Source organism: Calliphora vicina, chromosome 1, assembly GCF_958450345.1.
Source record: "Calliphora vicina chromosome 1, idCalVici1.1, whole genome shotgun sequence".
Classification (NCBI taxonomy): Eukaryota; Metazoa; Arthropoda; class Insecta; order Diptera; family Calliphoridae; genus Calliphora; species Calliphora vicina.
The window spans coordinates 153,304,286-153,320,247 of record NC_088780.1 but is presented as its reverse complement, the minus strand read 5'-3'; the positions used below and the strand labels follow the sequence as shown (position 1 = coordinate 153,320,247).

The following is a 15,962-nucleotide window of genomic DNA, read 5'->3' as shown; positions in this document are numbered from 1 at the left end:
GATATGTATAATAATGTGCAAAAAAAATTGTAAATACTCAATTAACAGAACTTACCAATTATTCATACAATATCTTCTGTTTGTCTCCTTTAACGATGAAGCGTTAAGTACATATCCTTATTAATCTTACAATAATTTTTATATGACATTTTGTTGATACAATAAAGTCCAAGATTTGAATTTGAGTAATAAAGATGCTACTACAAGTACTATACTATAATAAGTAAGTTTGTGTATAGTGGTGCTGTTGCCAGTGATGATGGAAAGATAAACAGCCAGCAACAGGTGATGAAGAAAATTAGTCAGATTTTCTTGTAGAAATAATGCTTGTGGTGCTGTTACTGCTTCCTTCATTGATACTGATGATGCTGATGATGATTAAACGTATAAAGATGATGTACAAGACGTTGCTTTAATGTGCTGCTGATGTTGATGCTGACAATGAAGACTGACAGTTTTGAGTTACTGAAGAAGACGATGAAGCCGAACAACTACAGCAGTAAGAAGAACAACAGCCAGTAGAAGGAGTAGCTGATGAAGACATTGTTAAACTTAAATTTAAAGATGTCATTGATGAACTGTGTGATTTGGGAAAATTTGTTGCCAATGCCGAAGACGTCGTCTCTTTGTTGGTTCCATGTAGTACTACATCATTTTGACACATGGTCCGTTGTATAAAATGTTTCTCTCTCACTTTTATGGCTCTGGGTATTGTGGCATATGATGTTTCACATACTGCTGGTGGACAGGGCCTTTTATTTGTGCCATTCATAAATATGCTGGGTGATTCCAAAAGACATGTTATACTTTCTTTGGTTCTCGTTAAATCTGTATCCGATGATAATGAAAAATGTTTCATTTTATTGTTGGGCATTTGCTTGCAACACAGTTTTGAATTTATGTTCAAATCATTTTCAATAGCATTAAGATGGGGAGTTTTGTGTGTCAACAAGTAGTGATGATTTCTTGCAACATTTCTGGGAAAATCGTTAAATTGATTTGTGTTTGTTACTGATGATGATAATGGTGATGATGTCTGCTGTTGCTGTGTAGCTCTGTATTCACCCTCGTGTTTGTGTGAGCTGTTTGGCTGTTGTTGCATGGCAAACAATTGAGGTTGAGATATTGCAGACGTTATCGTTGTATGGCAAGTGTTGAAATTGTTGTTAGTGTTAGTTGTTCTTGCTGTTGTTGCACTATTGTTATTATTATTATGGCCATTTGTTAGATTTTCCATTGAATATGCTTTGGAGTTTAAAAGTTTTGTTAAAAATTTATTGCATGTTGTTCGGTTGCCACTGCTACATTTGAAAAACTTGTCTGTTACTTTTCTATCACATTTTCTATTGATTGTTGTAGTTGCAGTTGCAGTTTTTACATCTAGAGATTTTTCACAACCATGTTGTTGTGTGTCTGCCGTTAAGGATTTATGTAGTGGATGTTGATTTTGTTGCTTTTGCTGCAAACATTCCAATGTTGTCTTAACCATCTGTCGTTGTCTGTTGTGCCGTCCAAAGATTTTCTGACGCACTTTATCTTCATTGCGACATAAATTGAAAGCACTTGTAATGGCCGACTGTATTTGTTCAGCAATTAAAGCCGGTCTTGGATAATAACGATCCCGGCACACTGGACACTTTTCAGCATGTATACGACAATTGACACACAGCAAATGACCATTTTGACATTGCATTGCGGGTGGTGTTATCGTGTCCAGACAAACGGGGCATTCGATTAAACTTAAAACCGTTTGCACCACCAGCGATAGTCTTTGCAACGAACGTGGCATGGGTGCCGCACATAAACTCTAAAGAAATTGTTTGGGGAGAGAAAATCAAAAAAAAAAAAACATCATAATAGTTTATGACTTTTTGTCATGTACATAGATTTTAAAAACAAATATGTATAAGAACAGGAAAAATGCTCTTTTTTTCTGTTACATTTCCTCAATTTTGTACCCTATACTTGTAGAGAAAGTAAGATGAGTTTGTTGTTATCGTATGATTCACAGTGGAGGAATTAAAAAAATTGCGACTACTTCCATTGACTAGGGAAGTGGCTGGTTTTAAATTTGGGCCTATTACAATATCGGTGAGCGGGAACAGTATGCCCCAAACCTCGGGTATAGGCAAAATTTAAAACGATCCTAATTTCATGTTTTTGATTCGATCCGAAAGGTTGTTGTATATATGGAATCGAATATTCAATGTCTACCAAATTACCATTAAGAGATTTTCGCATTTATAAACTATTTTTTTTTGTTTTTTTACCGCAAAAATGTTTTTAGCTAAATTTCTTTCAAATACAATTTTTTTATTATTCAATAAATTATTTACTTATAAATTTTTAAAATATTTTTTCTCATTTATAAAAACTTTTTGGTTCAAAATATCATATTGGAAAATAGTTTTATATTTGTTATTAAAAAATCAACAATTCCCAAAAAAAACTAAGCGAAATCCCAAAAATTTGATTTTTAATATTTTTAGAAACAAAATGTCCTGTACAAAGTAATTGAGAACTTATTCAGACATACAAAACAGGCTTTAATTTTATTATTTCAGCGACATATGTGCATTTAGAAAAAATTTTGTCAAATTTTAAATTTACCTCAAAAATATGTCTAGTTGGTAGTATCTGATCTTCGCAAAAAAGGACATGGTCAAATAAATAAAGAGCTGAAAAATATAATATTTCAATTCATCAGTAGTTATTATTGAATATTGCAAGAATTTTGGGAATTGTGGGGTCTCCCAAATCTCGATATTCAAAACTGTGAGCCTCGCAAACAAGGAACATTTTGTTAAAAAACAAACATTTCAAATTGAGACTTTTTGATTGGAACAGAACAGCGACCCTATAATTCTGAAAGGGCATGTTAAGATCATTTTTGTAGAATATAGTCCAGCTGGTCTGAATTGTTTTTTTACAGTGGGTCAAAGTTTTCATTTTTTGATCGAAGGGAGCATTATACAAACTGAAAAAAATATTGTAAGTTAATGTCTACGAAAATCCTTATTGTCAGAGTTATATTGTGGAATTTTATGGGGATTGTTATTGTGGAAGATCTCAACCCTCTATCTCCTCAATTTAGGAGTCAATTTAACACTTTTTTTCGAAAAAATTAAAAGTCCTTGCAAACAGGACATTTAAGGATTAAATATTCTACGAAACTGTTTGCAGGAAAATTTCAGTGGGGGTATCCAAAGATACCACAAGTTGGTCTCACATTTAAAAAAAAATCGCAAAAATCTATTTATAATCCGAATGAGCTGGTATTTAAAATATTAATAGTCCTAGACAAGATCTATAAAAGATATGTGTACATATGTAGGTTATCACTTTTAGGTCAAGAGTTATTTAGGTTTATTTATTTATTTTTTTTAATTTAGCTCGATCTCTTTTTAGTTTTTTATACCCTACACCACCATAGTGGGGAGGGTATTATGCGTTTGTGCAAATGTTTGTAACGCCCAAAAATATTAGTCTAACACCCACCTTTATACCGATCGACTTAGAATCACTTTCTGAGTCGATTAAACGATGTCCGTCCGTCCGTCCGTCCGTCCGTCTGGTTGGCTGGCTGTCCATGTAAACCTTGTGCGCAGAGTACAGGTCGCAATTTTGAAGATATTTCGATCAAATTTGGTACATATTACTTTTTCGGCCCAAGGACCAAGCCTATTGAAACTGGCTGAAATCGGTCCATTATTTCACCTAGCCCCCATAAATGTCCCCTCGAAATTGGACTTTATCGTTCATAAATGTTTAATTTATATATGTATCTACACAAATTTCGCTCCAAATAAGTTTTATATATACAAAATTCATGTCACCAAATTTTGTTACGATCGGTCCATAATTAGTCATAGCTCCCATATAGACCCGCTTCCGAAAATCACTTTAACGTGCATAAATCGCTTAAAAATTTTGGTATACACACAAAATTCAACATAGTTAACTTTAATATAGACATAAATCACACGACCTAATTTTATGGTGATCGGTCCATAATTGGTCATAGCTCTCATTAAGGCCCACTTCCGAAAATCACTCAAAAATATAAATTATTGATATTTTAAAAGAAAAATGTTTTTACTCATTTACTTGGTGTAGGGTATTATATGGTCGGGCTTGACCGACCATACTTTCATACTTGTTAGATATGCAGATGAAAAATCGACTACTATAAAAGCAACTTGCTAACAGTTATCTCATCCCTATAAAAAATTACACGCATTTATGAATTTTACGGAAGTCATTTACCTTATAATATTGTCGCTATTCTGTTCCAAAAATGCTGTTGGGCAGTGTAATTTTTCTATTTATTTTATTTATAATTTTTTATGAAAATTCTTCTCTCATTTGATCCTAAGTGAATTAAAATAAATCATCATTCAAAAGCTTTTCGAAGTAAATTACCCAGGCCTAGTCTTAATTTTACGTAGGCTATCTTCTTGATCGGTCTTGACATACTCATATTTATTCTTATAGTGCAAGAAATAATAGTTTATTATAGTATATATAACATCGTGTTTTTTTTCTTACCTCTTCATCACATTTAGTATTACAGTTGGTACTCCAGAGTAATAACGTGACTTGATGTTGTGAGGATTTTACCAATTTTGCAATTTCCGTGATACGCAAACCCAATACATCACAGCCATTAACCTGTCAAGGAAAGATGCACAAAAAATATATAAAACTGAAATGAAAATCACAAAAAAATAACAACAAGTAAAAGAAGTTCTCTTCCAAAAAAAAAAAAATATAAAAATAAAACAGGTAAGTAAAAGTATCAAAAACATGTCCTGCCAAAAGTGGTATTAAAATATACAAGAGTGAAGTGAACTTTTTAAAATGCAACGGAAAACGAAAAAAAATAATGTTTTTGCTAGTAGTATAGTTAATGCATTTCTTACATCAATAGAAAAAACTAAGAAAAAAATCCTAAAATGACGTGCACCACAAACTATTTTTGGCTGAATGTATGTGTAAGTTTATAAAGAAAAAATAAAACATATTGAAAAGTTGTCAATAAATTATAAACCACTAAAAATGTTAAACATCATCCATTCAAATATATATAGAATTATATACCGTACAATATTTGTAACTGCGAACAAAAATGCGCACAAAAATAACTATTTTACAGACTCATTCATATTTTCCTATGTTACGAAAACACAACTTTTAATGTTAATTTAACATTATCAAAGTAAATGTCAAACACTATTATCAGCAAATAACGTTATTACCAACCTCGATTTAATGTTAACATACACACAATTGTATGTTAACATAACCACAACAAAGTTAACGGTTGTCGTTGTTATTAGCTCTCTTGAGCAAAGCAATTATTTCTAGAGTTCAGCAACATGTTTCTTTTAACACTGTTACTAACTTAGCGTTTTTCTTAAATCGAATGATTTTGTAAGCAGTTATATTACCCCCACAATTTAGTATATTAAAACTGGATTTCAGTGTTTTTGAATTGGTGTATTTTTGTGATGTTTTGTAAATGCATTTGAGTGTAAGTATATCCGTACACTTTGTTGTAGTTTACACATTTCTATTCATAAAAACCACCATAGGTACATAGGTATTTAGTTATTAACATTTAACATTTTGTATTTAATTTTGAACTTGACCTTGTTTATTTTTCTATTTACAATACAAGTTATTTTTTGAACAAAAAAAAATAAAAAATAAAAATGTGGTGGAAGTCATTAGCAAAGAATTTAGTAGATACGGAAAAATGAAATAAACAGTTTTTCAAATGTGCAGTTGGTTTTTTGACATTTCCTTCACAAATATGTAAAGAATGTAAATGTTTTTTCACAAGCATTCTGATTTTTTTTATTAACAAAATAAGCAAAATAGTGAGTAATGGATTGTCATAGGTTAAGGTAAAAAAAAATAAGAAAAACATTGCAATTTTTGAAGAAATTAAGTCGTATTTTTAATATTTTTTTACAATTCTAGTACATTTTTCATTTACGATTTTGGATAGTTATTATATAGCGGAGTCGATATAGCCATGCCCGTCTGTATGTTGAAATCAACTACCCTTCACCATAGTGGGGTGAAGGTTATACACCCACCTTAAAGTATATCCATCACTTTCTGAGTCGATTAAGCGATGTCCGTCCGTGCCTGCAAACCTTGTACATAAATTTTAAATTATTCGATTAATCGAATAATTTCTATTTGAATTTTAAATTCAAAATACCACCACGAATTTTGTGTACAAAAACATAAAAAACTAACAAAACATAACAATTCAACCAAAATATAATAGCAAATATGGTATTTAAGATCCTTTTTGTATACACATGTGAGTTTTTTTAGTACTTTAGTGAGATCAAATAATCTTTTAAAAAAAGGATATAATTTAAATGTTTTCCTTTTAAAAGATTTTTTTCTTTAGATTGTATCGAAAGCATGATAAAGAATATCCAATATCTCATTTCTTTTTTAATTTTTTCTAAGCATATGAAATCCTTCATTATACCATTAGAGTACTTTTTGAATTGTTTTAGATTTTGAATACTTTTAATAGTTTCGATAAGTTCTGTATTTCGAACAAAGTTTGAAATACATGTATAATAAATATGTCAGTTGTTATACTAACTAAACATGTTTCTTGGATGTTTGAAAAAATATGTAATTTTAATTTGAATTTTGTATATGTATTAGAATTGAAACGGAAACGGAAAAATAAATACAAAAAACTAAGTTAAAGTGCAAAATAAGGAATTTCGGTTAATCGGTTAATCGACACAAATTAATCGGTTTATTTGTTATTTGAAAATCGGCAATTTTAAATTATTCGAACAGTTAACCGTCCAAAATTAATCGGTTAACCGATTAACGGTTAATCGATTGAATACCCTAATAATTAGTCATAGCTCCCTTATAAATTTGAAAAGAAAACTGTTTATATTATTAAAATTACCCGCCATAAAACGTATTACGTGACAAGTTTTGTCTCACATCTTTCGCCATGAAGCTTAAATTCATAATCTTAACAATAGTACTTGAGAAATTATTCCTTTAATGCTGTTAATATGCGGAAAATGAGTGCTAATTACGGTGTAGTAGTCATTAAGAAATGACGTGTGATTTAGAACATACAAATAATAATAATAAAATAAACACATTTGCTTCAAATCAAAACAGTTTAATAGTCGATATATAATTTTAACACATTCAGTATTAGAACACAAAATTAAAATACAAAAATTGCATGTTAAACCCGTGATTCGCACTTTTATGAGCTAACTCACAATTAGGATAAATTATTGCTAATTCATTTACAACTGACATTTAAAGTAATTCAAAAATTATGCAGATGAGCTATTTATTATACCCACCATCAAAAAGGATAAGGGGTATATTGGTTTTGCCATTTCGAAATATTGGTGGTAGAACCAAAAAATTGCCGATCTAACTATGTCGTCCGTCTGTCTTTTGAAAATGAAAGGAGTTACAAATACTCTCAGTTGATAAGGTTTGTTTGGTATTGAAAATCGCCAATGTCGGTCCATGATTTCACCTACACGCAGAGAAAAAACATGGTTGTGGATCAGATTAATGCTTGTAGTACGAAACATATTATGATCATTATTAGTATCATTAAATATCATAATATGTTCTGAAATAATCAAATTATGATACAAATTAATCATAACATGGTCTGAAATAAATATATTATGATATAAATAAATCTTAATATGACACAAAGTAATCATATTTATGACCCAATTAAATCATATTATGATCTAAAGTAATCATATTATTATTAAAATTTATTTTTAGAAATACAAAATTTGATTTTAATAGGTTTTAGTTTTAAAGTACTAAATTCCCAATTAAAATATTATTAATAAATTGAAATTTATTGCTATTCGCTCTAGCAAAGTTAAAGATAATATACGAATAATAGAGCGAATGAGAATTACAGACACTCAAAATTTACTTGTAAAAATAACATATCTTAGACAAACACCAACACTCACAAATGGTGGGTAAAAAGTCTATTAAAAGTAAATATATTTTGTTTGCTTCTTAAACATATTATGACAACATAATATAATATGTTTACCTATTTATTATTATTTAGTTGTTGTAAACACATTCTGTTTACATCTTAAACATATTATGACTACGCGTATAAAAACTTAACATTTAATGGACGTACATAATAATATGTTTACATATTTATCATTATTTAGTTGTCTGAAAACCATATTCATATTTATAATTGCGATAAAAATATAAACGTTTACACTAACTAAAATATGATTGAAATTAAATTAAAACACCAATTATATGTTTATGACAACAATATATTGTTACAAAGAACATAGTATAGTTGTCGTAACCATGTCGAACCATGTTTTTTCTCTGCGCGTAGCATCAATACAAATGTCCCAACGGATTACTGTCATGAGAATTCATAATTATTTTTATTATGCGACATTCCTCATGAAATTTTGTATAAATTTGTTCTAAGTATTCTGAAATTATACTGTAAATTATGGGGAAAATTGTCAATAGTTCCCATATAAGATCCGCCTTAGAAAATGACTTGAGCATTCATAATTGTCTTTTAATAATCAACATCTTGATGAAATTGGACATAAACACGTTTTATATTAACCTTAATCTTTATACCTTGTGAGGATTGGTCGATAATATACCAGAGACATATTTTATTGTGACATATTGTTGGTGGATATATAAGACTCGGCATAGCCGAATATAACACTCTTAATTGTTTTTCTTACAACTGACTTCTACTCGATAAATATTGAACTGAATTATTGGTCAGTCAAAGCTGATGCACAAATAAACCAACATTGTAGAGAGAAAAAGGCAAAGAATTAACTAACGCATTGTGAGTTAACTTGTGGTTAAATGAAACTTATGTGTTAAGTACATGTGTTAAGTCCGAATATTAAAGGCTTAATAAAGTATTAAATTTTAATTTTTGTATCATCAACATAAATATTTACTTTGCTTTATTTAAATAAAAATAATAAATAAATAAATTTAAGCAGAAAATTAGCACCATGTGATAATAATTTAAGAAAAAAAAAACACAATTTTTTGTGACGTGACCTCATTTAATATTCATTATTTTTGCATCTCACTAAAATATGACATCCATTTATAATTATTAATTAAAAATAATTATCACTTTTACGCACACACATACATATCAAATTAATTAATAAATATGTTAATTTTATTTATACGCATGTAAGTTATTTTGTATAAGTAAATTTATGTAGAAATACACATCCTGCAGTTCATGTAACTAGAGTTTTATGTTGACGAATTTGTTACCATTAATATTGTATTTGGTACGATTTTGAATTATGAATGCATTAAAAATTGTCATTGTGGGAGAGGCAATAGTTAGCTTTTCTGAAAAAATCAAAAAGAAAGTCGTGGAAAAGTTCTTTAAAACGAAAAATTAAAAGGATACCAGTGGATTCAAAGGTATTTTAGTAGCATTTTTAGCTAAATATACTTAAAACTACAGGGCATTTATAGAAAATAATAAATAATCAAAATTTATGAAACACATAATATATAATACAAATGTACATACACTATCGGTCAAAACATATTGAACAGAATTCGCATTATAACTTATTTTCCAATTATAAATAAAGTAGAAACAATCGAGCCCTAATAGCGAAAATATCTTAATTAACAATACATTCGAATTTTATTTATTAATGTAAATCGAAAATTTGGCTTCGTTTATAAAATTTGTTGAAATTTCATAGGGGTATACCAAATATAATTTTAGCGTAAATGCACATCGCCCATATTAAAACATTGAATTAAAATATGTAAACAAACACAAAAAAGCTTCTTCTGTAAAGTTTGTTGTTATGCACTTAAGATATTTTTGCTTTAGGGCTAGATTTTATTAAAGAATTTAATAAAAAGTTAATAAACATTAGAATTATACGAGATGGCCACTCCATGACATGTTAAGTCTTCCTTAAAGGTAATTTTATTGCTGAATTTCGGTTTTTTAGTCCGTGACCAGGCTTGCCAGTGTTGGGGATTTGTCCCCAAAGATGGGGATTTTGTAAGGATTTTGGGGACAGAAAATTTCTTTTGGGGACTAGGGATTGTATTGGGGATATATTAAAATCTTTCGGAGATTTTATGGGGATAAATTATTTCGGATAGGTTTTTTCGGTAATAAGATACCAATATTTGAACTTTATTTCATGTTCTTTGAATTGAAAATGGAGACGTTTAATGTTATTTAATGTACATACGTATCATAATATGATACAATCTTTAAATCCAAATCAGTATCTTCAAAAATTTTCTAATTGTGGAATTTTATGTGCAGATCAAAACAAATTTAGATGGAATTTATAATCGGTTATTCTCAGCTCCATGTGTTACGAGATGCAGTGGATAAAAATGATCAACCAATTGGAATTAATATTTTTATAAGAAACTTTGACTAATTCATAAGAATTATGGTTTGAAAGAACATTTTAATATTTTAACATGAAGTTTAGTTTTTGTAAAAATATCAAGAAAAATAATATTTGGGGACATTTTTAATTTTGGTTGGGGACAGCCATAAAAAGTACTTGGCATCCCTGTCCGTGACTAAAATACAGGTCGTAAATTTAAACTTCCCGCATATAAAATTTCGTTTTACTTCGTAAATATCGAATTTTGTGCCAAGTAAGCGTCATATGCGGGATGTTTTGCTTTACTTCTTTAATTTGAAAAAAGTGCCGCTGAAGCACACCGATTACTCAGAAAAGTTTATGATGAATGTGTTCCATCGGTTTCAATGTGCGATAGATGGTTTGTTCGGTTCTGAAGTGGTTTGAAATCCATGAATTGGAGGCATTACTCAATGAAGGTAGTTGCAACAAGAGCTTGCGAAATCATTGGGAGCTACTCAATCAGCAATTTCAATACGTTTGCAGGAAGCAGGATTCATCTAAAAGCAGGGAAATACGAATTGAAGCCGAGACATCTTGAAAGACGATTTTTTATGTCTGAAATGGTGCAGTACCTGTTAAAACTATTTAAAAAAAAGTGGTTAGGAAGTTTTGCTTCATCCGCTTTATAGTCCAAAAATTGCCCCTTCGGACTACTATTTGTTTCGATTAAAGCAGAACGATTCACTTGGGAACAGAGTATCCGATATTGGCTTGATTCGTTCTTGGCCTCAAAAGATGTGCAATTCTTTTGGCTCGGAATCCATATGTTGCCAGAAATATGGGAAAACGCCATAGCTAACAATGGCCAATACTTTGAATAAATTTTTTATACAGGACGAAATTTTCTTTAATTTAACTCTATTATAAGATTTAGATTATAGTTTTAAGATAGTTGAGGTATAATTTATTATATTTTGTCCTGTTTAAGTTTTGAAAATACCGCCATTTTTCACATATTTTTAAATTGCCCTGCTTTTTGTAAAAATAAAACTGGCACTCCTAATTTATACCCTCTAATTAAGAGCAAAACAACGAAACAATATTGAAGGAAGAAAATATATTTTAATATAATTGCCCAAATCACAATTGGTGTCGTAGCGTTGTATGTTGTAATTTTTTATACTCTTCACCTTCGTTAGAAGGGTATATATAATTTTGTCATTCCGTTTGTAATTTCCACAATATTCCGACCCTATAAAGTATATATATTCTGAATCCTTATAGATAGCGGAGTCGATTAAGCCATGTCTGTCTGTTGAAATCAATTTTCTGAAGACCCCAGATATATTCGGGATCCAAATCTTCAATAATTCTGTCAGACATACTTTCGAGAAGTTTACTATTTAAAATCAGCAAAATCGGTTCACAAATGGCTGAGATATGAGGAAAAAACCAGGACAACCTCGATTTTTGACCTATATCTGGATTACTAAGTCATTAATATAGACAATATGGATATTTAATGATAGATATTTCAAAGGCCTTTGGAAAATTTTTTTTTTTAAATTTAAAAAAAAAAATCTAAATTACATAAAATTAAAATAACAATTCGAAAAAATTTTTTTTCCAAAAAATGAAAAAAACAATTTAGGAAAAAAATAAATTTTGTTCACCTAAAAATATTTAAAATTTTTATTTTAAAGTATAATTTGGTGAAGGCTATATAAGATTCGGCACAGCCTAATATAGCTCTCTTACTTGTTTTATTAATGCTTTGTTTTTGTTTCGAAAAATTAGTTTGAAAAATATTTATGACATACAATTCTGAATTGGGCAAATTTGTATTAGTTTTGGTTTAACAAAAATTTAATTATTCAAAAGTTGAATGAATTTTATTAGGAATTAATTCAAAAGTTAATTCTATTCAAATAAATGACTTTAAATGAAGCTAAAGAATTATATGTTGGGAATGGGTTATGGAATTAACGGTGAATTTTGATAACAATTGAAACAAGCAATTAGGAATAATATAGAAGCTATTTTTGTCCAATATGTTTTGCGCGACACTGTACATAAATATGCATAAGTATTTATTTATGTATATTGATATTGATTGATTTGTTGCACATTGTGTGCATACATACCCACTTATATATACCTGTGTACCTGTGCAATTGAGTTTATAAGTGTGAATGTGTGTAGGCATTTACGTGTTACTTTTCTAACATGCCCCACAAACACTCTCATAAATAAATTTATCTCCATATGATTATTAATTTTAACACCATAACGCTTCGTTGGTTACTACTCTACAATGATGATGATAGTTTTATACGATTTACTTACAACACACGCATACACTCATTATAATTATCATTACAATTATAATTGCAATACTAATACGTTCAAACAATCACATAAATTTATGCAGCTGCTACTGCTGCTAATTCTGCTTATAATGAATATTTATTTGTTTTAATTTTCATAATTTTCCACATTAGCGAATTTGTAATACATAAATAATAAATATAATAAATTGTTGTTGCTTTTTTTTGATGAGGTTCATTGTGTGTCTCTGGTGATGTTACAATATTTTATTTCAAATTAAATTGATTTCGTTTGTAAGCATAAGTAAATACACATTAATATGGTAGAATTAATTGCTCACACCTAATTTGGGCCAAATTTGTTCATAATGTACTAGTGCAGAGACTGGTGAGAAGAGGAGAGTTAAATTTGTTACTATTTGTTTCGATCGTGCAGAACGATCACTCTGAGTTCCGAAATTGGCTTGATTCAACAGATGGGCAGTTCTTTTGGCTCGGAATCCATATGATGCCAGAAAGATGGGAAAAGTTCATAGTTCAGTTCATATTGTAAATGTTTCAAAATAAAAGCTAAAAATTTTAAAAATTTATAAAATTTTAAATATGGAAAAATATATTTTTTATATTTAAAATATGTAAACAAAATTGCAAATAAATAAATTCAGCCTAAAAATGTTGTGTTTGTCTTCACTGCCAGTCATTTAAATGAAACGCAGTACATGAATAAAACCATAACAATTGAACAAATATATAAAAAAAGAATTATTGTTTCCAAAATTAGTACTTCAACGTGATACAAATAGAATGACGAATCATTGACACAAAGCCAAAATCAAACAAATAAAAAAAAATGTGGCAAACTGAATGTGAATTTGCAATACAAACAGCATATCAAAGCAAACAAAGGGTATTTTTTAAAGCACAATAGAACTTACGATTGGTTTAACTGTCAAACAAACTGTCACGTTTTGATATTTATGATCAGTATACTCTGGCAAACCAAATTATCCAAATTTACTTTAAAATCGGACGTGCAACATATGAGACCGATCCATAATTGACTCCATACATCCACAAAAAATAAACCATTTGGTGCAACTTACACGCTGGTGGCATCATTGGACCTTATTTTTACAAAATTGGACGCCCAGAATGCGTTTCATAAGCCCGTTCTGTAGGGCTTAAAAAAACACCCTTTATAATGCATTTTTCAAAGCCATTTATTTGGCAAACAAAAGCCAATAGACAGCAATATACATTCAGAAAGCCATACAATACATGTACTTAAGTAAACTGACCTCTAAAATACAATCGCCGGCTTTTAAATCACTTTTGGCTGCAGGTGTAAAATTATCCACAGCACTCACCTAAACAAAAAGTTTAAAAAAATCAACGAATAAAAACTTTAAAACACAACAATAAGAAGAAATGTCTACCCAAGGATATGGATCCCATTTGCTGCGTGTCAAGTGAAAACCACAGGCTCCATTAGGAGACTTATCGATCTCAACAAAACGCACTGAAGACTCATAATGATCATTGTCATACTCCTCCTCCTTCTTCTCTTCAGGATCATTGAATAACTCACTGTCTTTATCTTTAGTAAAAGTATTAAATTTATTATTTAATTTAAAATGATTTGCATTGGTATTGAAATTCGTTTCATTATCTAAATCGTGTAGAGATTTAGTTTTAATTGCTATTAATTCCACATCATTTTGTTCTATTATCATTATTAAGCAATTTGAATTATTTTCTATTAATTTCAAAAATTAATTGTAGAAAATTTTATTTTTATTTATTTTACTTAATTTCAATAGATGTTTACATAAAATAAAAATAAACGTAAAATATCCGAGACGCTTTGAGCCGAGTCAAGACGTGTGTTATATTGACGCGTTTTTAAATTATACTAAAATTCATGTTGTTTTCATTTATTATCTAGGTTTCTTTTTTTGTGTGCTTCTCTTATATTGTTTTCTTAACTCTTTAACTTTTGAAATGTATTATTAACTGATTTTTTTTTTCTTCATCACATTTGTACAATTAATTGTTGCTCTGTGTGCCCTACGCGCTAGGAAAAGGCCATGTGAAGTTTTAACATTGAAACAAATCAGATTTAGATTGATATAGTAATAACAGATTTATAAGAAATTTCTTCGTATTGTTTTATAAAAATAAATTGGAGCGTATTTAATTTAAATATATAAAACGTGTTTTTAATTTAGCTAAATATTTGTATATAAAAATGGTCTTAATGTCAATATAGATATAATTAAATAATAAAGCCAAATGTATACACAGCTTTTAAGATATAAAAATGTAATATCATTTGAGGTTTGGATTCTAAGAGTAAGATTTGTTTAAATTAAGTTTAAACTAAGATTATGTTTGTTTGGTTAAGGCCGCGTTTTTTACTTAAAGATCAAGTGGCAATTAGTTATCAGATTAGTTAATGTTAAAATAAATATAAGCTAACGTTAATCTAGTTTGATGTTTTTGAGTTCTAGTTTAAACTTCGTAGTATTGTCATACACAAAGTAAGAAAACTTCACATTTTGTTATCCAGACTATGTGTATTGAGAGAAAAAATCTTTGTTAGCGCTGGAATGATTAATTTTTCTTACACAAATATATGTTCATCAGCTGTTTGTGCTTTCGGAGCTTAAACCGCCAATATTGTCTTATTGAAATTGCACATAAAACAATATAATCTACAACCCAAAAACCATGGCAGAATCAACCAGGTACAATTATAAGGCAGAGCTTTCAATCAGTTACCTTGTTATGTCAAGAAACATAAATAAAAGAAACGAAGCAAAATAAAATTGTATATTGTTTCTTCAGATTTACCCACCAGCATCACACCAATCTTTTATTTTATCTGCTACATTTCACATAGTTCAAAAAGAACATTTATTAAATTAACACTAATTTTATAAGCATTTATTTAAAATTAAATTTGAATATGAAAAATTTTAATATTGTTCAAGTTTTTATGTATTTGACATTTTAGGGAAATTATAATTGTGAATATACTTTCTAATAATTGTACCTGGTTTGTTCTGCCATGCCCAAAAACAATATTCGTAGATTAAACTTAAATATTCAATATTCAACTAAAAACCAACCCTAAATCATTTAACTGCTGTTTATTTAAGAAAATTCAATTTGTTTTTTGTATTTGGTAAAA

General features: G+C 29.1%; 1 protein-coding gene across 1 annotated transcript; it reads right to left on the bottom strand.

Annotated features, from left to right (window-relative positions):
* Positions 1 to 207: 207 nt before the first annotated feature.
* On the bottom strand, positions 208 to 14,502 carry LOC135959177 (uncharacterized). Its single transcript, XM_065510253.1, has 4 exons — positions 14,206 to 14,502; positions 14,068 to 14,136; positions 4,549 to 4,671; positions 208 to 1,807 (listed from the first exon to the last, which is right to left on the bottom strand). The coding sequence occupies exons 1-4, from the start codon at positions 14,500 to 14,502 to the stop codon at positions 413 to 415; spliced, it is 1,884 nt and encodes a 627-aa protein (XP_065366325.1). The 3' UTR covers positions 208 to 412.
* Between the last annotated feature and the right edge of the window lie 1,460 nt (positions 14,503 to 15,962).